The 27,719-nt window shown below is 42.7% G+C and overlaps 2 protein-coding genes and 1 long non-coding RNA gene across 9 annotated transcripts in view; 2 read left to right on the top strand and 1 right to left on the bottom strand.

The window, feature by feature from the left end:
- The window catches only part of CHN2 (chimerin 2), a 158,472-nt gene extending 140,872 nt beyond the window's left edge, over positions 1 to 17,600 (top strand). Inside the window, exons 8-13 of the mRNA XM_063409731.1 lie at positions 210 to 294; positions 2,643 to 2,816; positions 4,608 to 4,685; positions 11,133 to 11,270; positions 12,120 to 12,225; positions 15,771 to 17,600. Coding sequence (XP_063265801.1) covers positions 210 to 294; positions 2,643 to 2,816; positions 4,608 to 4,685; positions 11,133 to 11,270; positions 12,120 to 12,225; positions 15,771 to 15,942 — 753 coding nt within the window. The 3' untranslated portion in view covers positions 15,943 to 17,600. The remainder of the gene's footprint in view (positions 1 to 209; positions 295 to 2,642; positions 2,817 to 4,607; positions 4,686 to 11,132; positions 11,271 to 12,119; positions 12,226 to 15,770) is intronic.
- Positions 4,755 to 25,252, bottom strand: LOC134557105 (uncharacterized). 6 transcript variants are annotated; one of them, XR_010081991.1, is made up of 6 exons: positions 25,116 to 25,252; positions 24,568 to 24,610; positions 23,699 to 23,867; positions 13,411 to 13,831; positions 11,309 to 11,417; positions 4,755 to 8,636 (listed from the first exon to the last, which is right to left on the bottom strand). It is a non-coding gene; the product is annotated as an uncharacterized LOC134557105 (long non-coding RNA). The 6 variants fall into 6 exon arrangements; XR_010081988.1 differs by lacking the exon at positions 4,755 to 8,636 and adding an exon at positions 10,390 to 10,740; XR_010081993.1 differs by lacking the exons at positions 4,755 to 8,636; positions 11,309 to 11,417 and adding exons at positions 14,343 to 14,464; positions 14,555 to 14,718 and having other exon boundaries at positions 12,232 to 13,831.
- A 70-nt stretch (positions 25,253 to 25,322) lies between these two features.
- On the top strand, positions 25,323 to 26,420 carry PRR15 (proline rich 15). Of its 2 annotated transcripts, none has more exons than XM_063409744.1 (2): positions 25,323 to 25,456; positions 25,914 to 26,420. In XM_063409744.1, exon 2 carries the CDS (start codon positions 25,923 to 25,925, stop codon positions 26,283 to 26,285), a length of 363 nt encoding a protein of 120 aa, XP_063265814.1. In that variant the 5' UTR covers positions 25,323 to 25,456; positions 25,914 to 25,922; the 3' UTR covers positions 26,286 to 26,420. The 2 variants fall into 2 exon arrangements, with proteins under 2 accessions (XP_063265814.1, XP_063265822.1); XM_063409752.1 differs by lacking the exon at positions 25,323 to 25,456 and adding an exon at positions 25,463 to 25,611.
- The last annotated feature ends 1,299 nt before the right edge of the window (positions 26,421 to 27,719 follow it).

Raw genomic sequence — 27,719 nt, 5'->3', positions numbered from 1 at the left:
AGCCTATTGAAAGATAAATTTCAAGATCAAAGCAAATTTCTGTTCCCATGGTTTATTTCATCTAGACGTTGGAAGGATGTGGGCACTATGTGCTAAAGATTTACTCCTACTGAGTCTCCTGTTGTTTATCCATTTCAGTTGCTCCATCTGTCAGACCATCTGGCTCCCAGTGACCCCGTTTCTTTCCCCCACCCCCGTTTGTGTTACAGGTCCATACGTTCCGAGGTCCGCACTGGTGTGAGTACTGCGCCAACTTCATGTGGGGTCTCATCGCTCAGGGAGTGAGGTGTTCAGGTAGCCCTTCAGCATTTTCTGCCATTCTCTTGAAACGCTCAGACATCTGTCCCACCCCAGCCTGCACTCCCTGCAGGAGTGGAGGGCTGGGATTTCTTTTAAAAATAACAAAGCAGGAAATCCTCCCATAGAAGCTAGAGCATTTTCACTTGCCTTGTTAGTTGGTTTAGAAATCAAGCCATCAGACTGTGGTTGCTGAGTTACATCCTCTACTAGTACCTTGATCCTGCCTATGCCTGTGCCTGCTGTACATTCAAACTCATTCTTTATGATTAAGTTATCCCTGATGTTTTTATGTCTTAAGATGCAAGCACTGGAAATGGCAAAGCCAGCCAGGAACAAGGCTTTGTAACTCCTCTTTTTGCTACCCACTGCTGGGAAGTGCCCTTGTCTGCAAAAAAGACTGCCACCTGTTTCCCATAAAAATACCATACATTGCTGCAAGCCTGAAGTATCCCGCCTCAAGATAAAAACAAAAAAATATGACCTTCATTTTGCAACAGGGATTTGTTTCTGGTGCCCATATTGACATTTTAATAGTGCCTTAATTATTTTAAATCTATTTGTTCTTTTGTGGAAAAAAAATGTCTTGCAAAAATGCAATAATCATCACATCATGTGCTTTTGGATTCAGCAAGTGAATTAGTATTTGGTGCATTACAAATGGGTTTTTGTAACTTCTTTCTCCAGATCTGAAATCACTTCAAAAAACTGTTTGTCTTACCTCTCCCTGCTCTGACCTCCAGGCATTCCTGATCTCAGACTGGCACCAAACACATCCAGCCCTGACATCTGCCTTTCATAGACAGAGGAGGTGGTTATTACCTAAAATTAATTTTGACCACAGTTTGAAGGATCAAAATAGCTTTCACAAATGCACAGCTTTAATAATGCAGTCTCAGCTGCTGCTACATCTTGTCTGTCTGAAGGTGAATAGTGGTAACACAAAGAATATGTGAAGGACATTAAAAAAGAGGAAGAGTAGTTTGCTTTTCAAGCTATTTGATCTTAAACACAAGTGTGCAAAACCTGACCTTACTAAGGCACAGCACTGTATTTGTTCACATACATAAAATATTAAACTTATGAAAAGGCATATTTATTTAGTATGAAACATAATACTCTCCCTCATAAAATTACCAGCATTTTAAGTAGAGAGATGCATTTAAATTTAACTTCACATGCCTGAGGAACAGCACTGAAGACAGAGCAGCAGGATCCTAACTGCAGCTTCTCACGTTTGTTTAGATTTCACAAATAATGCATTATGCAGTAATAATTGTATGGAGAAACACAAAACCCTACCCTATTCCATTAAATGTTTAAGTGTGCTTATGATTTTGCTTGATTAATATTTTATAAAGTATAATATTGAAATGTGCTGCAAATAATAGTCCTGTTTACATTTTTAATAGCTTAATGTTAAATTATCTCAAAGGGTCATCAGTGATGACCATGACTGGGAAAGCATTAAAACAGGAATTAGAGTTATATAAGACAATGCAACTCATGGTGGAGGTGTTTGCTTTACTGAAGCTTATAAATTCATTTGGCTGACTACTTGAATTTATTAGAAAAATTCCGTTTCTGGAAGTGAAGCAGTCATGGTTTAACAGAAACTCACCTGTTCAACAGAGGGCAGTATTTGGCTCTGGAGTAAGGCAGCAAGAACTATTTGTAAAATGAATCACTTTTGTACATCATGCCTTTCACAGCATTTTATATGCCTAAGCTGACCTCCAGGCTAAGCCACAGGGGACACTTAGTCACCAGTGAAGTGATGAGCCAGGGCTGGGGAGTCTGCTGCTGTGGCACAGTGAGCCAAAATGTGACACTGCAGCAATGTGGAAAGCGGAGTGAGGCGTGCTGGCTCACAGCACTGTCCCAGTTGGAGAGCTCAGGTGAATCTTCGGCTCTCCAACCGTGATCAGTGCTAAGCCACAGACAGCCAGCAGAAAGACAGTCACTGTGCCAATTTTATTTATGGCTAATCTGAAATACCCAGCAGTTAAGTCTTATGGGTTTAAATGCAACACCTTGAGCTATATGTCCAGTAATGAACTGGTCCAGACTGCACCAGCAGTCTGCTTCAGCTCAGAGGAGTGTAAGGGACATCCAGAGTTTTTAAAGCTTTTTGACAGCCCTACTAGAGTTTACTTTTACCACCGTGAGATTTTTACACTTTTTCATGCTCATCCTTCTCATCTCCACGCTGTTGTATCTTTCCTGACTGATGGGGAAATTGCACCCCTTGCTTGATGTGGACCAGGGAAATAAATTGTTAGACAAGACCTATCAGCATTATTATCAATTAATTAATGAGTTAACCTGGCTGACCATGTTTGCAGACTGCGGGTTGAACGTACACAAGCAGTGCTCCAAGTACGTGCCCAACGACTGCCAGCCAGACCTCAAGAGGATCAAGCGAGTCTACTGCTGCGACCTCACCACGCTGGTGAAGGCCCACAACACCCAGAGGCCCATGGTGGTGGATTCCTGCATCCGCGAGATTGAGGCAAGAGGTCTGTGTGCCTGGGGGAGCTGCAGACACAGAAATGAGGATGACTCCAGTTATGTGCTAAGCTAGAACACGGTGCTGTGCCTGTGCACACTGAGAACAGGATGAGAAAAGGGTTTTTTTAGTGTAGGTGATACATTGCTTTGCATTAACTAGTAAAATTAAATCACGGCATTCCTTAATGCAATTCCCTGAAATGCTTTCTGAAAACATGTCAAAACATGTATTACGTTACACTTCTGAAAGGGGTGAACTTTAAAGTGAACTTTTAAGTTCATGTTTATGTGTCTTTTTTCATTACTTTATTTTAACATACCTAGGGACACATCCAATTTCAGAGTAATCAGTTTAAATCAAATCCATTTTTAATAACCTTTACAGACATTGTGGGCAGGAGAACACAAGTGACTGGGAGTGACTCAGACAAGTGAGGTCAGGGGCTGTGGTGTTTTGTGCTAGCACACAAACTGCACGGGGTTTCTCATGATTCTCTGTTACTGACTGATGGATCTTGTGGCACAGGCAGACTTTCACAGCCAAAACTCAAGCTTGTGATAGGTTTTTGGTAAACAGATGTGTGCCAGATTGAAGGAAAAACCTTCAGTAATCAGGTATCCCCTCCATAACATTCATGTATTTTTTGTTTGGATAGCAAGTGTGCATGTTGTGCTGCCCAATAAGCCAAATTTTCCTGTTAGTCACAGCTTCAGCACAGGAATCTAATAATGTTGAATTCATGGCATCCCAGTAATCTGCATAGCAACACACTGATACTGGCCATGGGGATTTCAAACCCACGCATCATCTACTGAATTGACTCAAAGACTTACCAGTAAATCCCCTGCACTGCTCTGTAAAGCTTTAGCAGGATTATATCATCATTGCAGGGACAAATGGAAAGAATAGTATGGACTAAGATAGAAGAGCTTTATTCTGATGATACAGCAGGAAGCTACATTGCATTTGAGATCTAATCACTTACTTGTACATTTATTGATTGAGATAAAATCTGCTGCCTGCTCTCTGTTTTTTCAACATCTTTATGTTTCTTTCCTTAATTGCCATAGAACTATGGACGATTCTGATTTTGTTCTTAAGAAGACAAAGAATATAGGAATTTATAAGTAGGTTAGCACAGTGCATAGTTCCAATAAGGGATTTGGGGATTGAAATGAATAATGTGTGTGAAGGTTGGCTTGCTCTGCTGAGCTGCCTGGCATTTCTTGGTGGTGTGGAGCACTGGGGGGAGAGTTGTGCAGGTGAGTACATCTCTTGTGGTGGAAGAGCTGTAGAAGGGATGAACTGGTGTGGGGAAGAACTGTATCCATTACATCTATCAGCTGTGTGTAAGTAAAAGCTGACAGCAAAACAGGAACAAATTGTGCTCATAGGGAAAGGCAGTCTTTTATTTCCTTTGCTATTTATCATTAGGCAACTGGTAAAAGAAGGGAGACCTCTAAAGCTTTATTAATTATAGCCAAATCCAGGAAAATCTCCTACATAAAATAAATAAATCATAATAATATCACAGGCCTCACCATTAGCAAATTGCAGTATTTTTTTCTAACATAATCAAATCCACCACGTACCTAACAAAATCAGAAAGTATAAATTCTAAAATGCTTTAATCCTTAAAAAAAAAAAAAATCTTGATCTTTCCTCAACTGCTCCAGAGTTTCACATTACAAATAATATTTTGCTTTGCTTAGTAGGTCTGTTGCTCTTGCTTTATTGTTCTTAAGCCTAAATATTTGTTGGTTACTGAAGCTAAGTTAACAAGAACTTTTTGTTTCAGGTTTAAAGTCCGAGGGCCTCTATAGAGTTTCAGGCTTCACTGAGCACATTGAAGATGTGAAAATGGCCTTTGATCGAGGTACACTATTTTTTTATCTTGTACAGTTTTAATCTAAGCTTTCAGTTCCAGGACATTTCAGATCTTTCGGGGTTTATGTATGTACCACGGTAATGAAACGGACATATAAGTAGAAGTACAGAAAGTAACCTGCCTTTTCTGAGTTTAAAGTGATCTGTAGTCCTTTTCATAAGAAGAAATTATATTTCATAGTTGGAAGAAATAATTAAATGTGAAGTATCTGTGTATAGAAGCTTAAGACGGGGACTGGATGATTGCTCAACCTAGCAGCACAGCCTAAGGTCCTAGTTCAAGTGTGAGCCTAGATTGTAGCAGGGGAAAGTTGTGAGTCCTGTCTTTAATAGACTCAGTGCTTTACAATACAATAATCTATTTATGAGTTTAAGGACCAGGAACTCCAACTGGGAAATCCTTCTGGATGTAGCCTTGTAGAAAGCCCTGCACTACTGTGCACGTGATTGCATCTGCACAACAGATGAGAGGGGCATTGAGGAGATCAGTTGTACAGCATATTGGAAAACAAACAATTAAAACACTGCCTGATTACCATCCTCATAGCCCTTCTGAATTGATTGAGCTGATTATGTTGGCTCTGGTTGTTCACACAGTCTCTGCACGCAGGATTAACTTTTAAGTGTGTATGTAAGTGAGCACAGGTAGAGCCTCCATCAATAGAAAATACCTCTGCAAGTACTTTTGAGAAGTTGCATGAATATTTTTCTCATTTCCCATAAATAGTGGTTTCCTTCCTACTTAATTTTTTCAGGTATTGCCTCTGCCATGGTAGGGAACAGGGTCAGACACAGCCCTGTGATCACAAGTCCATGGGCACGAGTCCAGGTCAAGCCAGAGAGTCAGCTCGTGGGTCAGGGTAGTGACCAGAAGGGTGGGTGGCCCCACACCAGCATGGTGCAGCTGGAGACAGCTATGATGGCACTCAGGCAGGGATTTAGGGCCTTGGGGGCCCATGGACAGGAGATGTGGGGGCTTCAGGGGAGGCTACACAGGCCAGCAAGGTCTGTGAGTGGCACATCTTACACTTGCTGTGCCTGAACATTTTTTGTTTGGAGACAGTTTGTCATGCAGACACTCCCACAAAGAAAGCCCAGCTAGGAATTTCCAAACTGGCTGTTTTCATCCTGAAATATCCTTTAAATAATAGTACATATTTTAAAATGTGTTGGCTGCTGCAGTTTTGAACATATGCATACACACACTTGGGTCAGCCATTCTTTGGGCCAGAGAGATGTGCAGTGATATGACTGCTGTCATGGTAAGATGGTGGTCCAGATGTGCCACAAGAGCAATGATCCTGGGAGGCTCACAGTGCCCACAGGTCCCATTCTGCTCCCTGCAGGTAGATCTGGCCTGGCAAACCCTTTTTTTCTGTGTGTTGATTCTCCTCTAAGTGTACCAACCTGGATGGAACCCAGAAGGAGAGGCACAGGTTGTAAAGGGAAGAGTTGGAAGAAAGCAGATTTAAATTTATGTCTGAGCATGACTTCAACACTGCTGCATCTGTAGTTCCTTTGCAAAAGCTTTGAACCACTGGAGCCACTTCAGTTTATTGCCTATTTATTAAGTATACTCCCAGCATAATTGATGGCAATATACACTTGGATTAGACCCACAGCAAGGAAGAAAGTGTGATTTACAAAGGCAGCAGCACCTAGAAACAGGAAGAGGAAGGTGACTAGCAGTATTGGATTTCCAAAGGGAAAAAAGCAAGGATAAACATGAAAGCAGGGAAGGCAAGAAGAGAGTTTGTATACAAAGGCTGTGGGGAAGACCATTGGGCAGCAATTGACCAAAATCTGTGTCTTCATTTTTTTTAACAGTTTCATGAGGGGAAAGGGTTAAGAAAGGAAAGAGTGTTGCCATGAGTAAAAATGCATGAGTAAAAGCATGAGAATAAAGAACATAATTCTGTTATGGGCTAGAGGACTAGAGTATTGTGGAGACAAGAAGCTGACAACTTTCAACACTGTCCTGTTTTGAAAATGTTTTATCCCTGAACTGGGGTGGAAAAGCAGGAAGAGTTGAGAGTTTTTACAGGAAAGAATTTAAAGAAAAACAAAATAGGTATTTTTGTTGTGACTTGTGGGCTGGGCAGCTTGAAGGTGGTTGTCAGCTGGCAGAAATTTGAATAGGCAAGACACTTCCTACCTGAGAGCTCAGGGCTGCTTCCCTGTCAGATCCTTACGGAGACAGGGATGCCACCCTCTCTTTTGCATCCCAGCCTCATAGGTAGGAACACACTGCTCTTCTGTTGCCCTGTTAACTCTTCCAGTACTAGAAGCCAGAGCAGCATGGAGTGAACTGTCCCAAGAATGAGGATTATCCCAGTTCTCTGTCCCAGGTGAAAGAGCTGGGAGAGAAAGGAGCTGAGTGCCAGGTGACAGGCCTTGTCTTCAGCACACCTGGACGTTTTCTGTTCAAATTTAATTTTCTGCCCAGAAAGTGAGGGTTTTACAGAATTCATATTTCTACATTCACTAGAGGAAATTAACTTTAAAAAAAAATATAGGAAAATTAAGATTACAGGAAATTAACTTTTTTGGGGGAGAATGGATAGTCAGTGGAGGTGCTGAGAGCAGGAGTATGAACCAGAGAAGAGGACTCTTTAATCTAACTGATAGTCTTGGCACACTACTGGAGGATGTACACCGGCCAGGAATAAATTTCATTTAACAATTTAAGGACCATTTTTTAACCATCTGAAAGCAAGGCTTTGAAACAACCTTCTAATAAGAGCAGGGGTAAAAAACATTAGCTAGTTTAATAAATGGAAGTTGCAGGGTTTACAAGAAGGTGCCTGAGGTGGCAGAACTTCAGCATTCCAGAGGTTCCTCCCTGCCCATCACTTCTGAGTCAGTCCCCAGGGACCTGAATAAAATTCCAGGACACTTTTACATCTCCAGAAATACAGCATTTAATAAAAGGGTTTGAAAACAGACAGGCAAGGAGTCTTCCCATTTTAAAGCACAGGATGCATCCTTCAAATAATGCCATCAAGTGTTCTGGTTCCAAGCTCCTCATCAAGCCACGGGGGCCAGGAGACAGCAGGATACAGCAGGATGAGGCATGGGAGCTGACTTGGCCGTGGGGGACCCCTCCTGCTGATCTCATGTGCAGCTGAAGGGGTGCAATGAAGAGCAGCCAGCCCTCCCTCTAATTCTGCCTTGACAAAGAGGCAGTCACTCGATGCTTCCAAAGAATTACAGCAAGAACAGAAAAAAGTTACCCTCTCCGGAAGAGAATAGCATCCCACATAATATTACTTGGGCCAAAAGTAGCTGTGACAGTTGGTTTTAAAAAAGGGTGAAGTTGGTCCTCATCTGATTTAAACTGCCTTCCAAAGCCCAAGCAGTGTAAATACCCCTACTGTAAATTAGCATTAGCATCTCTGAGGCATTGACAATGTTCCATTTTAGTGATTTTTGTAATGAGAAGGAGGGAAATAATGTGGATTTATTTAATCTGGTGAATGTTGGTGCTGTAGACTGACAGTTGCTCTCTGTCAGCATTGTTGAGCCGTGGCGTTGTGGCATCCAGAGAACACCCATTGTGCATTTTATCCACAGAGCTGCCATTGTCACCACCACATTCTGTCCCCCCACTTGTTTGTATGACTGGCTGGTACAATACTCTTGCTAAAAATATTATGCTGTTAAATATTACATGAGTACTTAGAGGCCTCCTAATTCATACTCTTTTGCCAGTGTAGCTGAAAACCTGTCAAATGCCAAATCTGAGAAAAAACAAAAAGAAGTATGCTAGCATGGTAAATGTTGTGCAATAAAAAAAAAACATTTAAGAGAAGGGAACTTAAATAAAATCTAATTCAGTATTCAGAGGGCATGGGTGGGGGTTTAAGAATGTAATACTTATTCTATTTCATTCTGTAATGAACTATTGATGATTTCTATGGCATCCAAGGTCAGATGAAACCTTTAAAGAAAATAATAAAAACTTTATTTTTCTTGAGATATTCAAATCTCAACATAATGCAACAAAATACATTGAGAGTCAAACTAACAAAGAAAGAGAAATTATGGGGCTTGTGTAGAATTAAGTTTGTAAAGCTGAAATTGACTATGTGTTTGTAATCCAAAATATATAAAAAACCCAAAACTGTATTAACATATGGATGCTGCAATGATACTGAAAATACCAACTACAATCTGAAAAAGTTCCTGTATTGAAGAGTGAAAAAATTATTGTGGTAATGCAGAAGGTACCATGTAAAACACATGTAATTCATATATGCATACACACACCCAGCCCTACAGATCTGCTGCAAAAATGTGCAGGGTATATTACAGCAGACATATTGCTGGGCTCACTTTTCAATAAACTTCAGTGCATTTCCAATGGATATGTATTTGTCTCTGAAGAGAAGAGTAAAACCTTTGACTCAGGAATTTGTCATTTTTCCTACAATAAGCACATATGTAAATAAGAGGTATGTTTGAAGCACACTGTAGTTTGAAGTACCTCAAGCTGAAGTGTCCCTTTAAGTAAGCTTGCTGGGCTGCTTTGTAAAACTACTAAATAAATAACACTTCCATTTAGTGTACTGGTGACCTGGATAATAGATGTAAGCTTGTGCTTTGCTGTATCTGTTCTGATGCAGCTGCTGGCTCCTTGGAGGTGTCTGTTTTCAGTGGAGCATTTTGAGTGTCCATCAATTAAATAGAGCTCTCCACACAAAGCTTTACAAGACTAATGCCTGGAATGTGTGGATTAAACAAAAGATTGGGGCAGTGTAAACATCCTCCTAGGGCTTATTGATGCTGTATTAAATTAAATGCTGATGGATGTATTCAGACTGCTCAGCTGCATCAAGAAAGGCTGTTTGTTTTAAACACTTAAGCATATAATCTCCTCTTGATGAGAACATGCAGTGCTATAAGTCTTAATGAGAATTATGTGCATACATTGGACGGGACGTATCCCTGCAAGATTGATGCCATAGGTTTGTATAAAATGTCTGCAATCAATATAAACTCTTTTACTGTGCTGTGAAAGCCTTTATCTGCATCTTGGATGCTGTGTATCAAGCACCCCCACTCATCTGTCTGTATCAGGCCATGTCCACAAGCACTGTTACTGTGAGACAAGCAAGGCAATGGCTTTACAACATGTCAGCACCTCGCTGGGAACAGCCCAAGCTTGTGCCTGCACCTCCTGGCAGACACAGCAGACCCTCCCTGTCTGCTGTACAAGCAGGCAGAACCTTGCATCACCCCTCACCTGCACCACCTGCCCTGAGAGAAGCGTAGTGTCCTTGGCTGAAGGGTGGGAAATTGGGACTACAGGTTATAGCTGATTTCCAAGAAGCCTGAGGTAAAGTTGGGGGTTAAATCCAGACAGCCACACTCCCTACCTGACCATCTTTCTACTGGAAGACCACCAAGATAGACAGGTCCCAGGAAGGGAGGACAGCAGAATTTCTTGATATGGAGAAAAATGTGGGTATGAGAGTACTAGGTAAATACAGAACAGAAGTAGTCATTTGAACTTGAAAAACTATCCTGATCCTGCCTTGCTGCTACTTTTTGTAATTTCACTCATCCCAAGCCAGGACTTCCCAGCAACACCTGTGAACTTTAAGCTCACATGTTTAAAAGTGCTCTGTAACAGAGTTCTGAGTAACTGTTATATTGTGGCAAAAAAAAGGAAAACCTTTTTAGATGCATAATTCATCTGTTTAGCATTTCATTCATTACAAATAGCCACATTAATTTAAAAATTTCCAATGCACATTTCAGAATAGTTATATAGCAAAATGTCATAGCATGTCTACTTAAATTCAGATCTTTGCTATAAATAAATAAGTCAAATATTAAGACATTAGAAGATATCAGAAAATAAGGCAGCTTTCCTTTCAGCTAATCACTATAGATATGTTGGTACAAGATGTGCAAGACTGGGAGGTTTCTTGATTTTTCCTACTGATCTCCTGAGGGACATTGGAAATTTATGTTATTTTTCTATGCCTCTCCTTCCCCAAGTGGAGATGAAGAAATGATTCATGCTCCTATGCACCAATCTGCAGATGGAAAATATGATGTCAGAACAAGTCATTAATACCTTAGTTTCAGTGAATAAATGGGCTAAATGCAAGAAATATGTTATTAACATGTGTTTTCATCCAACATTAAAACAGTATGTTTGGGGTGGTACACTGCAGATATGGATGCTGTAACCACCAGCCCCTACAAAAGATGCAAGCAAATAAATTGTTTACTAAAACATAAGGCAACTACCATTCCTCATTGATATACTGTAAAGCTGGTAGCAATATATTCTCATTTAAGCCTTCCAAACACTTTCAGGTTGATTTTCTTGTCAGGTTGCACAAAATAAATCTGACTTAGAAGACTAGCCTTGCTTGCATCAAAGTTAGGGTGATTTTAAACAGATTTCTTCCTTCTTTTCTAGATGGTGACAAGGCTGATATTTCTGCCAGTATTTATCCAGACATAAACATCATTGCTGGAGCACTGAAGCTATATTTCAGAGACTTACCAATTCCCGTGATCACCTATGACACCTATTCCAAGTTCATAGAGGCAGCAAGTAAGTATTGCATGGCATTTGTACCACCCTTTACTTACATTTCCCATCTGTAAAGCTGTCCATGTTAAAGGAAAGGGCAGGAAAAAAGCCTGGAAAAAAGGGTGCTGTCTTCATTCCTTCTCTGCCATGTCCTTTATTCACGTGAAGCTTTTGCCAGATTGTTCATCAGATGGGATACCATACAGGTGAAAAAAATAGAAGTAAATGTATGGTATCAAAATAACTGACTAGTGTGAGAAAGTATGGTTTCAGTGTCTTTTTGTATGTAAAGATAAAAGATAGTGTGAATCCTTCTCAGATTTTCAGAGAGATTGCCAAACAGTTTTAAATGAGCACTGGTGCTCAGTATTCATAGGTCTCATTGATACCTACACATTTAAATACATTGAGAAACCTTAAAGTAATTCCATGCCGTTTCAATCTCTAGCTAAACCTGCATATTCAAGCATTGTCTCCTAAAATCATATATCCACACTCCCATCTAGTTTTGAAGGCTAATGGAAGTAATCTTTTGTAATATTTTAAAGGGATAGTTCTGGGCAGAATAGTATTATGAAGCACTAAACAAAGCTCAGGTGCTGTACCTATACAGACCTGTAGACAGAGCTACAGACCATGGAGATAATTCCTGGGTGGTCTTTTTTGTTGATTTATTTTTAAAACTTTTTTTTTTTTTTTGAGGATGCAGAAGTTGCTGATAAGCGTCACATTTATGAGTGCAATATTTATCCCTGCAAGCACAGTCAATGGCTTGTAAATGATTCCATAATAATAAGTTATCTTCCTGATTTATTGCTGTGTACACATGGAAAGCCCTATTAACATTAATCCTGTTTGGTGTTTTTACAGAAATCTCCAATCCTGATGAACGACTAGAAGCAATACATGAAGTGTTGATGTTACTCCCTGCTGCTCACTACGAGACACTTAGATACCTAATGATTCATCTCAAAAAGTGAGTTAATTGACATGCAGGGCAACTCTTGAAGAGCTTAACAATTTTCTGCTTTGAAAGAGAAATATTACAGAAAGTCCTAATAAGGCTTCCATTAGGGCACTGCCACTAAACCAATAACCTTACAGATAAGCAGACAAGCTGTTTGTATAAGTGCATATAAGCTGTGCACTTACATAGCATAGATCCTTTTGCTGGCATATTACTGCAAACCTTTCAAGAGCTAATTGACATTTGTCACGCTTCTCTGAGGCAGATACTATCTGAAAAATACCAAATGGTGGGTACTCCAGAGATGTGCTGCTGTGAGGCAGCACTTGACCATGCTTTGCTTCTGCCTCCTCTTACCTCCTGTTTTGTCTTCTTGAACAATAACCCTGAAAGGAAAGAGCTGTCTCTCATGAGTTGTTTGCTCACATCACAGTAAGCCAAGAATCAAACAGGGCCTATTTTTATATGACTAGTAAAAGTAATACAGGTCCCAGTTATATCTCTCTTGGTTTTAAGCATGTTCTGCCTCATTTGCTTTCCAAAGCTTCTTTTGGCATACACAAGACATCCGTGAGGGGCTTCATAAAGCTTCATAAGGCATACAAAATTTTCAAAAATGCCTAAATTTAATTTTTTAAGTGTACCTCCAAATTTTCCAAGATTTTAGCTAGGTACCTAGAAAAATTAAGGACTGCTCCAGAGAGAGTCCATCTGTTTTTCCATGTTAATTCTACTGCTTTGGATATTTACATGCCTCAAGAGGTCTTCTTTGTAAGTTTTCAAAAACTGAAGCTGAATACAGACTGTTGCTGTCATCTCAAAGCAGGCCTTCATTTATGGCTATATTGCCCAAATTATTCCTTGTCTCTGGTTAAACCTTGCTACTTGGAAACAACAGAAAAAGGGATAAGGGAGGACTAAAGATACTAGCCTTTTATTCAGAAAATCATTGATCACTTCTTCATTGTCCCACTACTTGCAACACCATCGTAAATGTGGAGTACTTCTGGGTTTCTATTCTGCACTATTAATGCCAATCTAAAAAGACCTCTATTCACATAAAGCTGCATCAGAGAACTTTTGTGAAGTGCATTTCATGCTCTATAACGTTCTCATTATGCAGAGACTTCTCCTCATTTTGAATCAGCTCAGGTCATTACAATTGAGTAATTTTTCCCCTTGATGGGACATTACCTGAGCATGCAGGAGCTTCTTTGGACTCTCAGGAAATGGGATGTGCAAATACCCACTCTTGTCAGTACATATGCATCGACAACTGATGATGACTCACATTAGCTTTTAAGAAGGCCTGTGGAGGCTGTAGAAAAGTGACCTGCACACAGAATCAGTATTTTCATGTCCTGGCAGCAAATTATTAATAGACATGTATGGACTGGCCTTCCTGCTTCTCATGAACTGCAGTCCAGGCTTTGGTTCAGCTGCTGAGCTCAACTACTGATGAGGCAAAAAGAGTCCAAAGTGCTGACTAGGCTTCCTCTCTCAAATATCTTCACATGATGCAATGAGTTTGCTCTCCATTCCCAAATTGTAGCTTTTGGTGTCTGCATCGAAATCAGGTGCACATCAGTTCCCATGGAGAATCTGTTGGAGAGATCTGAAAGAGGAAAGAATCATTAAGGTTCAGACTATACTGTTCTGTAGATTAAACTCAGAGTTCCAACTTCAACCCCCTAGGACTCTTCCTGCATGGATAAAACATGCACCAGTATAAGGGAGTCTATGTAAGGACTGCAGGGTCACAACCTCTACACCACTGCTGTTTCTCAGTTGAAAAGAAAATCCAGAGTTGTTGTTAAAAACACAGGAAAATCCACAGAGGACAAGATCAGCAACAAAAAATGAGTTTGTCAGTCAATTAATTACCTTTCTGACAACTTTTTGCTCAAAATTGAAGGAAATGCAATAGCATGAGCAGTACCCCCTGATGAAATACATACAACTCCATTCATACTGAGATTGCAGTCAAGCTCTGAATCTTCTCTGTGTTCACCCCAGCAGTTCAGCAAGCCTTATGCTCCTGAACAAAAGTGCTAGTAAGATCTGTGTGGCTGTTGAACACCTGTGCTGCATGCATGCATGGAGGGAAAGCAGTGTCAAACATATACTTGCACAGAGCTGGCTTCAGCTTCACAGCCTGGGTTTGTCTTTGCTTCTTGCAAAGCACAGCTAACATATGTGCCAGGAGAGAGGATGTATCCGTGAGTAGGGACACCACTTGATTTCTGCCCTGAAAGCAAAGAGGAACAGCATTTTTCTATGACAGAGCCATTCTTTGCAGAGAAATGACAGTAGAAACAAAACCAAGTCACTTGAGTACCTTGCAAACAAGGCAAGACCAGAGTACTTCTGGTTTCAGCCCCTTGGTGCTCCCCTGATGGCACGAGTGAATCCACTCACGATGCCCAGCTGGGAATTGCCGTGGCTAGGGAAGGCCTCAGCTGTTGCTAGGAGAGCTGTCTCCAAAACCAGATGTGCTTCACCCTGGCAGAGTAGTTGTATGAAGGAGATGTGGAACGTTATCCAGGCTGTGCTTCTGCCAGGAAATGTCTGGTCCATGACTGATCAAGGACTGTGATGGATCAAGGCTGTGGGGCTGTCCCACACTGCAGTGCAAGGAGCACTCTCAGGACTGAACCCAACATGCCACTCAAATAGGACAACACTGATGTGATCCAGCACTGTTACCTGGAAGGAAACCTTGAGAACACCTTGCATTTTCCAGCAGGCCTGGCTGATTTTCCTGTCAGGGCTGATTTCTCTGCAGCTTGACCAATCCTTGGTGGCCTTTCTTTGGCCACCCACAAGCCAGTCCATCTACTCTTGTATTTACATTATATGACCTGTGTCAGCAAACAAAACAGTCTGGGCTCTTCCCTGAAGTTCCTCTGTTCTCTGTCAAATATAGATGGCATTTATAGCAGCGTGATTTAAGCAAGCCACCTCTCCAGGCTGGTGCAGAATTCAGCCCACTCCCAAAGTGTAGCAAGCAGTTGGAATCACTCGGCTCCTGGTTGGCCTGAGGCAGCCAGCAAGGCAGAACATCCCTGTGAAGGGGTGGGTTCCTGCAGGCTGGAATCGTGTCTGGGAGTGTCAGCAGTCTAAGGAAAATCTGTGCCTGTATTTGTGGAGCACACCCACACCCCCTGTGTGATACACAACAAGCACAACCTGCCAGAGAGCTGCAGTTACTGTAGCGCAGAGGACTGTTCCATACATCATCATTTAAATCATGATTATGCTTTTAAAAAAGCAATTGCCACTAATTCTTATACTCTAACAATATTCACTTGGAAAATTCACTGAAAACGCCCATGAGAGGCATTTAAAGGCACTAAAAATCAACAGTCCCACCATAGCTGCATTGTATTTGTTTTGGAAACAGTTGTCATACTGGGATAAAGCAAAAATTGTTACTGAAAAATGTCTATGTACCAATGCTTGATGTGAAGCAAGACTACAGACAAAGATGCAGATACTCTTTTCTGGGAAGTAAGGAATAATTACTTGCTTTTTTTTTTTTTTTTTTTTTTTAGGGTTACCTTGCATGAAAAGGATAACTTTATGAATGCTGAAAACCTAGGAATAGTGTTTGGACCTACTTTAATGAGACCTCCAGAGGACAGTACCCTTGCTACACTGAATGACATGCGGTACCAGAAGTTAATTGTGCAGATTTTAATAGAAAATGAAGATGTTCTCTTCTAGTCAGAGAGGCATATCTTCAAAGCCATTTGTTTCAAGATAATTAGTCTGAAGGAAAAACAACATTTCTTTAATTTTTTTTAAACAGAAAGGAAGAGTTCCTTGACTGCACTTCAATTTCTGCAAAGTTGCAGATGGATGCCAAAATGTTTAGGGAAAGCCTATGTCTTATAGACATATGCCTCTTTGTAGAAGGGAAAAAGAAGGTCAGAAAAAATCCTCTTACCTTGTATCTTTTGCCTTGCCTCAGATGTATATTTGTTTTGAGAAGTTTCAAACAATTTTATTGTTAACTTATTAAGAAACGCGAAACGTATTTTAATATGGCTAGAGAAGCAAAAAGGTACTTAATCAGTGTTACTTGTATACACCTATACATTTCCTTCTTCATGAGACATAATTATATATGTCAATTGTGAAACAGAACCTATATTATAAAGATATTTTTACTTTACCTAGCTGAAAGAATGGCATTTTATTTTAGCAAACTATAAATCAATGCGGTGCATTGATTATTTTCACGTAATTCTTTCCTGCATTTTTGCTATGATATATTGAAAACAATTGCCACTAATGCAGTATTATCCTGACATACCTCTTCCATTGCAAGTGTTTTAAAGGAGAATACCTTTCTTGTGCATATTTCAACTTTCCTTAGGTTTCTTTGCATTTAGGCACTAGCATCCTAGGACTGTACACTTCTAGCCATTTGCTATTTCCCAAAACATATAGAACTTCCTCTTTTTTTTTCTCCCATGTAAAATATGGTCTTGAGAATTTTTTAGAAGTCCTGGTGGTAGTATCAATTTTCACATGCCAGTAATATAGTTACGTGATGCTGGGACACTGGATATTTTCTGGCCTTGTTGAAAGTCAGCACTTTTTTGGGTGAATGATGAAGGATTTGGTTTTTCTGTAAAAATTGAGTTATGTTTTGTCATGTTTCTCTATTTATAAATGTACAGTAAATCAGCTAAAATTGTAGGTATTTATCTTGAATGTGTTTCCTGATGGTTTGTTTAAAAGAAAAAAAAAAAAAAAGAAAGAATGTGTAGGATATGTGGGAGCTGTTAAATTTAATTATTACCAAATTTTAATTTTTTCCCCTCACAAACACTGACCTACAGAGTTCGTAGTCTAACTGCAACTTATTCCTAATGTTAAAACTGTTTCTCAGCATGAGATGTTTCTGCAAGCATAGAAAATCAACGTACTTTACTACCAAACTCAATTTTCAGTACAAAAAAAAATTCTAATACTCCCTCATCTTGATCATTTGTATCATATGCTTGGTTATTCAGTAATGCAGTTTCCTGAGTTATTTCAGGGAGCACATGTTTCTATTCAAATTGAAAACTATGTGTAACTATGATAATGAAGAGAGGTAGAGGGTATGACTGTAAATTTGTCGTCTTCTAGAGAAAACAACTAAGGGCTAGATAGATTAACCCAGATTGCAGAGCAAGTGCTAAATAGTCTGAGTTCCCAATATTTCCATAGATACTCCTGCCTTGTACAGGACTATTTGTTGTAGGTTATGTACTACTTAATACTGTCATAAAAATGATCTGGAAATGGTTTTATTTTGTGAAGTGAAATATGCTTTGTAATTTATGATAGTGTAAATGGAAGGAGAAATCCCATTAAATGTGTTAAAAGATTTTTGGTGTCTGTCACTGACTACACGGCAAGCTGCCAAACAAAAATCAATCGCTAATTACCATTCTGACATTGCTGGAAACTTTCCTGCTCAAAAATTTACATCAGTTTCACTGCATGTCATGGTTTCAGATTGGCACTCAGTTGTCCATACTACCACAGCCAAGCATTTATTTTCAGGGACCACCCTGAACCACCTCTGTACAAAACTTCAAGCAAACTATGAATCCCAGCATCTATCTAATCAATATCTGAGAATCAATAACATCAGAGTATTTTTCCACAGTCTTGAACACAGACATTTGACTAATTATGTGGGGTTTTTTTTTCTGGTAAGTTCTGTTATGAGTTGTTTTTTTTGTGGTAGCACACAGGAAGCTTTAGCCTGTCTCACTGTCTGGAATCTCCAGCACATGTCCCATCTTAAGGATTTGATGACAGTACAAGGCAGTGTGCCTAGAAGCATCCATGCTTTGTGTCTGGAGAGCAGAAGTCTCTAATCTGTTGGACAGAGGGATGAGTATGATTCTGCCTCTTAAAACACAAATACCTACTGAAGTGTCCACGTTTCACTTGGCTAACCCATCAGCCGACGTCCAGCATCCTCGGGGCATACTGAGCACGGAGGTGAAAGGACCCTGTCCCCTCCACACCTCATTAGTGCCACCTTGTGCTGTGCCTGCTTCATCTCTGCTGTCGGACTTGCTGTGGCCATCACTGCTGCACCTGGGGTTGAGCTGCACGGCTGAGGCCAGACCATTTCAGTTTCACCATTTGAGGAAGTAAAAAGGCAGCAGACTTCCCTCTGCAAAACCGACTGCAGTAGAAAAATCATGTTTGCCTTTAATGGAAACCTATAATCCAGTACATAGGGGAAAAAATGGGTCTGACTGGATTAAACCAAATCCATCCCTTTGTCTCAAAGCACTCGGCAAGAGCATGATGACTTGTCTCACATGAGGCACTAGCAGTGAGTAGCAAGAGTCCTTTGAAAGATGCTCCAGGAGGCTGTGTGTGAGCCCATGTAACTTCCCTGCTAAGTCATTTCATCTTGAGTAGAAGTTCTGCACCTCTGGGAGCAGGTGAGACACCAGTGTCTGACTGCAACGAATCCTGCCTGCAGCCAGGTGTTCAGCAGAAACCTTCTTCCCCTCCAGCTGTTGGAGAAAGCTTTTGGTGAAGCAGCAAGTCCCCTCCTGCAGCCACCCACTCCCGATTCCCGTCTGCCATTCAACTATCCCCATGTTCTGGGTGCCACACACAGCAACCCTCACAGCAACTGGGCTGAGACAACTTGCCCTCCAGAAAGCAGAAGTGTCTTAGCCACGATCAGTGAAACATTACATCAAAGTTATGTTAATGGTTTGTAAGGTGGTAGCTTTTCAGAGTGCCGTGGAACAGCTGAAATCTCTTCTATATACTCATCTTTGTGAGACTCACTGCTGTCAGGTTTAAATATTTGGAACCCACCAGGGAACTGAGGGAAGGAATTGTTTTCTGGCACCACCACACTGGAGACAAGGCAGTGTGCTCTGTGTCTGACTCCAAAGCACACACACCCTGAGAGGGCACCGGACAGGGAACTGCCAAAGGATTTCCTCAAATGAGACGCCAATTCGGGGCTCTTCCACACCAGTTGCTGAGAAACTTACTTATTTCTCTCCTGCTGTCAAATACTACGGGAATTGGACAAAGGATGTAGAAGTTACTGAGGAAGCAGAAGAGTTTGTGGGGGGGAGGGGGAAGAAAGAGAAACAAAGTGCATAGTAACAAAAGCTTTTTTTAACATGAAGTTACAAAGTACAAAGAAGACAGAGCTTTGTTCTCAACTCTCTGCTTTGCAACCTGAGGTCAATTTAAGCTACAAAACAGGTCTAACAGAGCACAAAGGTGGGTGAATTAGAACCACATTCATTTTATTTCTAAAGAGGAGATAAGACTGCATTTTTCCCCACACATAAAGTTCTCAAAGCTCACACAACATTTGAGTCTCATTGACAGAGACAGTGCTGCAGGGACACTTAGCCTAAGAGTCAGGGAAGGAATGCATCAGGTTCAGGGTCTCTTCTGGAACAAGGTTTTTGACAGACCTGGGCTGTGTATTACTGGGAAATGCAGTATATGGGAGGGAGAAGGGATTGCAGGTGGGGTATTGTGCTAAACTCTGGGCTTAGTAAGATCTTGGAGGTGGGAATACCTGGAGCAATAAATAGCTGGATTGAATCACATAATCACAAAATCACAGAATAGTTTGGGTTGGAAGGGACCTTTAAAGGCTATCTAGTCCAACTTCTCTGCAACCTCTCTGCAGGAGCCTGTATGATCATCTTCTTATCTCTGTACTTTATCACAAGTACAGAGTGAAGTTCTGCAGGAAAGAGAGGAAAAATATTGCAGTGCCAATAAACCCCCTACCCACAACCAGGGACTGAAAGCACAAAAACTCTTTGACTAGGGAGGTAGTTCCCAAACAGGCAAGAAGAATGCCATCTAACTGGATCTTCAAAGCAGAATTACATTGCTATCTGTACAGTCTTCCAAAGGGAATGAAGAGACTATAGGGCTAATAAAGATAAGGGTGAGAGCATCAATACTCTTTATGTTCTTTAGCTGTAGAGATTAATTCGTTGATTAAAGAAAACTGTTAAGATTCAGAAATCGGAACCTTAGGGAAGTAAGATTATTGCTGAATGCTCTAAGACCTGCAGGTTCAGGGCATCAGTGGATCTTATTTGGGAACCATACTTTACATTATTTTTCTCCAAAGGCAAGTTGTTCTGAATATATCCATATAACTATGCTGATGCTACAGGCAATGCCAGGACTGGGTGTTCAAAGCCTGAAGGACATGGATTATTGCAGGATGTTTTAAGGACTGCAGTTAGGAAGAAAGTTTGTGTCAGATGGAGCAAGTGCTTTGTAAGCTACAGTAGAAATGAACAGCTGCTGATAAGCAGAGAAACTGTCAGGGTTCAGTTTGCAGCAGATTTGGGCATGGCACAAACCGAGGTTGCCACTGGAAGCTGCTTTCAATGCCGGGTCTGACGAAGTGCCAATCAAAATATTCTCTCCTTTCTTGTAAGTATTAGCCATCTTTTACTGCTAAAAGGAATGTTAGAATGAGGAGTAGGGTTAGATGTAGGGTTTGGAACTGCAGATCTTGAAGAGCATAAATTGCTGCCAGCCATATTTGAAGACACCTTAATTCTACAGTTCTACTGTAGGGCACATATGATGATCAATGTGCATAAAAATCCATATTAATTACCACATGCTGCTGCCCAAGAACTTCAGGAGACTGGGCTCCATAGGTATCCATAACATCCATGGGTAACAGTTAGGGTGAGGTTAGTAATCCAAATATTAAGGAACCAGTATTGTCACTGCAAGATGCACAGCCTTCGGTATTAGGAATAGGGATGATGTCAATAAGGGGCTGTTGTTCATGGTGGAGTTTTTGTTGTTTCAGACATGACTGTCACAGTTACAAAAAAGCAGGAATTAGTGACAGACCTTGGAAATCTAAAAGACTGAGTGATTCCCAAAGTTGCGAAAACTGCAGCATGTTGGTATCACTAATGATCAGCTCTGTCTTTCCACACAATGTGTGGATTCTCTGGTTAAGAAAAGGGATATTGGATGAACAGACTTTTTTGCAAGGCCTTCAGAGTTATGAAAGTTACTGATGTCAATAGTCACCATATATATCCATATTTTTCTGATCTGCTGAAGGAATATGACCTTAGTTTTATCTTCAGATAAAACTATAAGGGTGAAAGATAAGACAAGTTTTAAGTTTGGGATTCTAAGAATCAGCCTGAGTTTGCTGCTGGACATACAAATGTAATAGGGCTGGTGTTGGAGGCTGGCTGGGAACTGAAAATTTGAGGAGCTGTGTTTATAGTCTGTTTGGATGAAATTTTGGGCCTGCCTTGTAGTTATGAGTGTTTTAGGTAAAGTTTCAGAATCTTTTGGGTTCTGAGACAGATTTATTCATGCAGCTGAACTTCTCTTTGAATGAGAATGAGCACCAACACTAAGCTAACACCTTGCATTCCACTACAGGACTAGTTCCCTTCACAGAGCTACCTTAGGGCCCATGTAAATAAGGATATTGTCTGCCCTAGTGTTAGAGGTGAAATCAGAAAACTTAACACTACATCTGTGTCAGTCAATAAAATGGAGTCAAGGCAATCATGCCCTATCCATATTACATTGCACTTAACTGAGGTCCTCTCAGGGGCCCACGGTGTCAAGCCCTTCAGATTCTTTTTTTTCTATAGGCACTGATTCAAAAATTGTGCATGGGCTGTGTTTCAGCCCATCAAACTGCTGCTTCATGCCCAGAGGCTCTGGTGCAATGCACCAGAGTTATATGTTATGTTATATGAGGAGTGGTTGTGAACTGAAGTGTTGGAGGGTGCAAAACCTATTGCAATAAAGCTGAGGAGGGGGACAAACTTGTATAGTTTCATCCATTCTGCTTAAGAGGAATAATCCTTTGCTCCCACTGCCTTGAAACCATGCCTGACCAGTGCACACACAGACACAGGCCCAAATTTGAAATTATACCAAGGACTCGCCACTAATAGGCAAAATTCACCAGGTGCAGGGTTAAAACCCATACCCTGATAATTTTTTTTTTTTTTTTAATTTTTTTTTTTTTTTTGGCAGGGCAGATGTAGGCTGGTAATGAATGCTGCAGTTCCAGTCTTGAGCAGCAGCCTGGTGTCAACAGGGAAAATGATCTTGCCTTTAAAATGGTTGGAGTCCTTCCTCTGGTTATTATGGTAAAAGCTAAGATTTGAGATGCTGCTTGCACATGGAAATCTAAATCTACAAAAAATTAAGTTACTGCTGAGTTCTGCTGAATTGCCAGCTTGACACAGATGGGAGACAGTTGTTCATGTGGTCCTTTCCTGTACACAGAGGTCCATTGGTTTAAATTAACATAACATTTGGGCTCTGAGACTCAGGAGTTCCAAGAACTGTTTTAATGATGAAGGACCAACTTGCATCAACAGGTATCAGTGTTGTATTTTTTTTTTCTATGAGCCAATTGTTCAGTTGTATATCAGGGTTAACAGTTTAATTGAAACTTGAAGATACAAATGTTGAATATTGCTGGGAATATGGACCTTAGCAGAGCTCTGCTCTCTATAGGTGCCAGTGCCATACACTCTTTTCAATTGGTGCAAACACATCCTTGGCCTTAACGTTAGCATTTGAGAAACACAAGTTTCAAACATCCAGTGTATTTGCTTGATTGTCTGGGGTTTCAGGGTAAATGAGAGCTCTCCTAGCAATATTCACCAGTGCATGTTTTGCTTTTGGGGGTCCCCTTGGTAGAATTGTAACTGCATTTAATATCCGAGCTTTGGAAGCCAAAGGGTTCCATGGTGCTGGGAAGGCTGATGTCTGCCGTGGCCTCTCGTGTCCTGCCAGTAGAGATGGGTCCCCTCAACAAAATTAGGTAAGGGTGTGGTTTGGCAATCCAAGTTTTCCAGAGCCCAGTTTCAACTTGAGCACAGCAGAGTCAGCAAAAACCATTTTTGGGAAAAGGACAGCAGGAACTGCAAGAAGCACTATTTTTTTTTTCGTTCACTGTAATAACAGTTAGGGGTTGTAAATAAGATTACTTTAAGGACTGACATTAAAATCAATCTTGGAGAATCTAAGTCTTGAAAATATCTGGACATTTCTGAATTTTGGAGAGCCTGCAGAATTATGAAGAAAATTATGGCCCAACTGTACACAAAAGGAGCATGCTACAATGTAAAAAAAGGCCCTACCATTTTATTTTGCAGTGTACTGTGGCGTGTGCTAGAATCCTGCACAGACACCCTAGCTGGGACTATAAAACCCCACTGCTTGTTATCCCAGTTTCCTGCAAAGACAGGACAAAATTTAACTGCAGCAGTCTTATTAAATGAATGTGCTACCCAACTTCCATGCATTGAAATAGCTAATATGTTGTTTACTTTTCTGTTTAAATAAACACTGTAAATATATGTATACTGAAAGAGTCAACAAGTACTGTTGCAGCAAGAAAGGGAGAGTACATTTTCACTGTCAGAGTTGTTTTTGTATAAACACTAACCTTAGTGACAATCTTGTGGAACAGCATGTTGTGACTTTCAAAAGCAGAGCAGGTTTTGCCCTCCTCCTGCACCACCACAGACTCATGCAGGCAGCATCCTCCCACTCCCACGTCTCTTACAAAGCTTTCCAACCTGCCTCTCTCTTTTTAGAAGACTGCTCTCAGTACACTGTCAAAAAGGAAAAAAAAATCTCTCATTCTAGGACTCTTTGAAATGCGTTTAACTGGCAAAAGACCCACACTGATTTGATAAAAGTTTGGCACTTTTTGAGCTAAGAGGTCAGTTGTATAGGAATCAAAATAAAATAAATACCAAATCTTTTGTATGAGCCTATTAACAGAGTGAAAGTTATAAAAGATGACCAGTAATGTTATTTTGGAAAAGAGCATTTAAAAATAAAAACCACCTTTATTTCTACTTAAATTTCTTTTTTCCCAGGCAGTTCCCTGGGACACAAGATGGGCAGAGATGCTGGTGTTCTCTTTCTGTACAGATAAAAGTGAGTAGAAAAGCACTAGGTCATAGTCTCAAGGAAAAACTTGACCCTGTGGTCTGCTGCTGCCCTTGGCCCAAGAGAGCCTGATGCCCTGGTGCTTTGTGTCTTGGAAAATGTTAGTTGCTTACTTGTTAGGAGGGAATGTAAAGGCCATCTTTTATCACTGGAAGTTAGCGGTTTATTCCATAGATTTTTTTCTTTTCTGTTGATTTTATTTAGTGTGATAGACAGTTTGGAGTACTTTCAAGCGTGTATGCTTCTCTATCCAAAAGCCTTTGCCTTAGAAGAGGGCAATCTACAGAGTAACATCAGTGCACGCCCCAGGCTCCTCTCCCTCAGTAACCTGCATTCACCAATTTCCATACCTCTTACCTTTATGGGCTATTCAGGGAAGCTGCAAATAGCAGAAGTTGATCTGCAAAAGAAGATGAGGCTGAAATGTGATGCTTTTACACACTCTTTGGTACCATCATAGGCATCCTTGAGTGGCTGACTGTGTAATTGATGGGTAGGGCATTAGGAATCAAATGCATATTACATGGCATAGTTCTTCAAAGAACAAATCATCACTTTTAACATATGGTGTGGCACAAGCAAATCTTTTCTCTCCTTTCTTGGTGAATAAAAAAACACAAAGTCGCTTGTATGGCCATATATCCATCACCACACAGAAAGTCAAAGTCCCAATAGTAAGTCAATTTGAATGCAAGCATCAGACTACACCGTGTGACCTACAGCGCCACTCGTTTTTTAAAGAAGGGCAGTTAACCGCAATTCTATTTTCTTCAAGGCTACAAAACACCCACCCACGCACATCCATCACGTGCACAAACAAAAAGCAGTGATATTTTGTTTCAGCCGTGCACGCTGGCAATACCGCATCCATCCCGGCAGCCCCGGATTTCACGGCGCTGCCTCACCTGCGCTGAGGCTCCCTGCTCCTCCTCCTCTTCCCCCTGTCTCTCCACCGCCGGGTCTCCCTGCAGGGGACACCCACCCTCCTCCCTGCAGTCCCGCGCAGGAGCCGGGCAGGTGAGCGGGAACCGCCCGGCGCCGGGGCCGGCCGGGCCTCCGCTCCGCCCACGGGGACGAGCCGCGGGGCCGGCCGGCACCTGCCGCCGCTGCGCTCCGCACCGCCCCGCACAGCGCCCCGCACCCCGTGCCCGCCGCGCCCGGGACCGCAGGGCCCGGGACCGCAGGGCCGAGCGGCGGCCGCGCTGCCCCGCGGGCAGGAGAGCGCTCCCGCAGCGCCGGGCCGCAGGTCAGTGTCGCCTGCCGTACCTGTTGCGCAGGGAGCCGGCGGGGCGGGGAGAGGAGGGAAGGAGGGAGGGGGGGCAGCGAAAGGAGCCCCATCGCAGCAGCCCCAGGACGCGCCGGGCTGCCGGGCTCGTCCCGCGGGGAGGCAGCAGCCGCAAGGTACCGAACCTGAGGTCTGCTTCTGGGTATGGGAGCGGCGGGTGCAGGGAGCGGGTCCCGCGGCCGGGCTCCGGGCCGTCACTCACCTGAGGCTGTGCGAGCCGCGCACGGAGGCGGGCGGCGCTTCCGAGCCGCTCCGCGGGGCGCAGGACGCTCCCCCCGAGCGCGGCCCGGCCGGGCACACCGCCCCGGCAGCGCTGCCCGTGCCCCGGTGCTGGGGACGAGGGGTCCTGGCGCCGACTGAGTGTGGGGAGGCGGCGTACCCGGCTGCCAACCCGCCCTCGCCCTCTTTCGTCCCGCAGGAGCCCGAGATGGCGGACAGCGCCGCGGCCACCGCCGCTCCTCGGGCCGGCGTGAAAGGCTCGGCGGGGCCCTGGTGGAAATCGCTGACGAGCAAGAAGAAGCACAAGGAAGCGGCGGTAGCCCCGCCGCATCCCGTCGCCAGCGAGACCCCCGCCGACACCCCCAGCCCCGACGGCCGGGAGGAGCAGCCCCTTCCCTTCGTCAGCGGCGACGCCGCGGGAACCGCAGTCGGCAACCGGCGGAGCCTGCGGGTGTCCCACTCGGGCCGCTTCAAGGAGCGGCGGAAGGTGCGCACCTCGCTGCTGGCCGACAGCCCCGAGGTCTTCGACGGCGGCGGCGCCCCGGGCCACGCCGCGCAAGGGGCCGAGTAGCCCGGCAGGACCTTGCCGAGGAGCTGCCGCTGGCTGGATGGCCGGAGAACTGGCGGGGCAGGCAGCCCGAGTCAGTGAGTGCCCCACAGCCGGGCTGGGACCCGTGGGTGACATGTGGGCGGCCGCCTCCCAAACCCTGACGGACACTGCGGGGAGCCCGGCGCCGCTGCCAGGCGAGGGAATCGCGCGCTGTGTTACCTCAACACCGCCAGTACCAAACCCCTGATGACGGGACGGTGTGATTGTCTTTTAAAAAACCACAAATAAACACCCCACTCCCTGTACTGTGGTGAGCAGACTCAAAGGTGCTATCCCAAGGCCCATGGTGGGCTATCGGAGCCTTCCCACAGCCCTTGCCAGGAGCCAGCGTGCTGACTCTGAGGCCTGTGACCTGGCTCCTTCTGGCTCTCAAGCCGAGGAGGCGCTTTGCTGCTTTCGTCTCACGAGCTGTCTTATCGAAGCAAGGGGGGAACAAAGTGCTCTTATCTAATTTCAGGGCTGAGGACCTCCGGTGGTGCCGAAAGTGCGCCTGTCCTGTTGGTGCGTTAGCCACCAACACAGCCTCCATCCCCCACGGGGGTCCAAAGAGAGGTATTGTGAGGGGGCAGGCTCTTGCCTTCACCCACGCCCCACATCACATCGCATTTACAAATGGAAAAGGCAGGACCATGTTGGTATTCTCCCTCTTCTTGCTGTGTAATGCTAAGCAGGTGTTTCAGAGACTGGTCCCTCATGGTTCTGTTACAGAGGGAGGCCCACGTTGTCTAGCAATTCACAATATTTACCCAGGGTGTAATGTACGTGGTGTTTGCATGATGGGTGATAACTGGCATAATGAAGAAATTGTGTGATGAGATGTAGAGATTATTCTGGGAGATGATTCCAGCCCTGGAGCTCACAAGCAGGGTTACAGTTCTAATGTGGAATTAGGCTTGGGCACCACTGGAAGCGTGTACTGTTTACCACGTCTGAGGCTTTTGTAGCAAGGTTAAGTGTCCCAGGATTTCTTCTGATGGTGACATAATGTCCTTTCACTCAAGTAGTTATCTGCTCCCTCTAAGAGCTCTTGGATTTTTGGAAAAATAAATATAAACCAGATTTATACTGGTGTTGTGCCTTACAGAGCAAAATCAGCTAAAAATACTTGGCAATTACACATTTCTTGATAGTAGGTAATGTAGCAACAAGTGACTTATTTATTTTAAATGCATTTGCAATATACTTTATATTGTTAAATTGGTTTTAAACTTTCTGAATATGAGATACTGCATAGTGGCAGGCACTGAAAATTATTTCCTAACAGTCAAGTATTATGCAGTTATGATTTTGTTTGGTTGTAACTAATAATTTGAGGTCAATTAAAAATGAAAAGTGATTGGAAAGGAAATAAGAACTAGTTCCAGTTGAAAATATAGATTAAACCAGCCACTGGCA

The sequence above is a fragment of the Prinia subflava genome, chromosome 1 (assembly GCF_021018805.1).
Source record: "Prinia subflava isolate CZ2003 ecotype Zambia chromosome 1, Cam_Psub_1.2, whole genome shotgun sequence".
Taxonomy (NCBI): Eukaryota; Metazoa; Chordata; class Aves; order Passeriformes; family Cisticolidae; genus Prinia; species Prinia subflava.
This window is presented reverse-complemented; position numbering and strand designations above follow the sequence as displayed.

Excerpts from the sequence above, each read along its gene's own strand:
- PRR15 (XM_063409744.1), top strand. The coding sequence starts at position 25,923 with ATGGCGGACAGCGCCGCGGCCACCGCCGCTCCTCGGGCCGGCGTGAAA.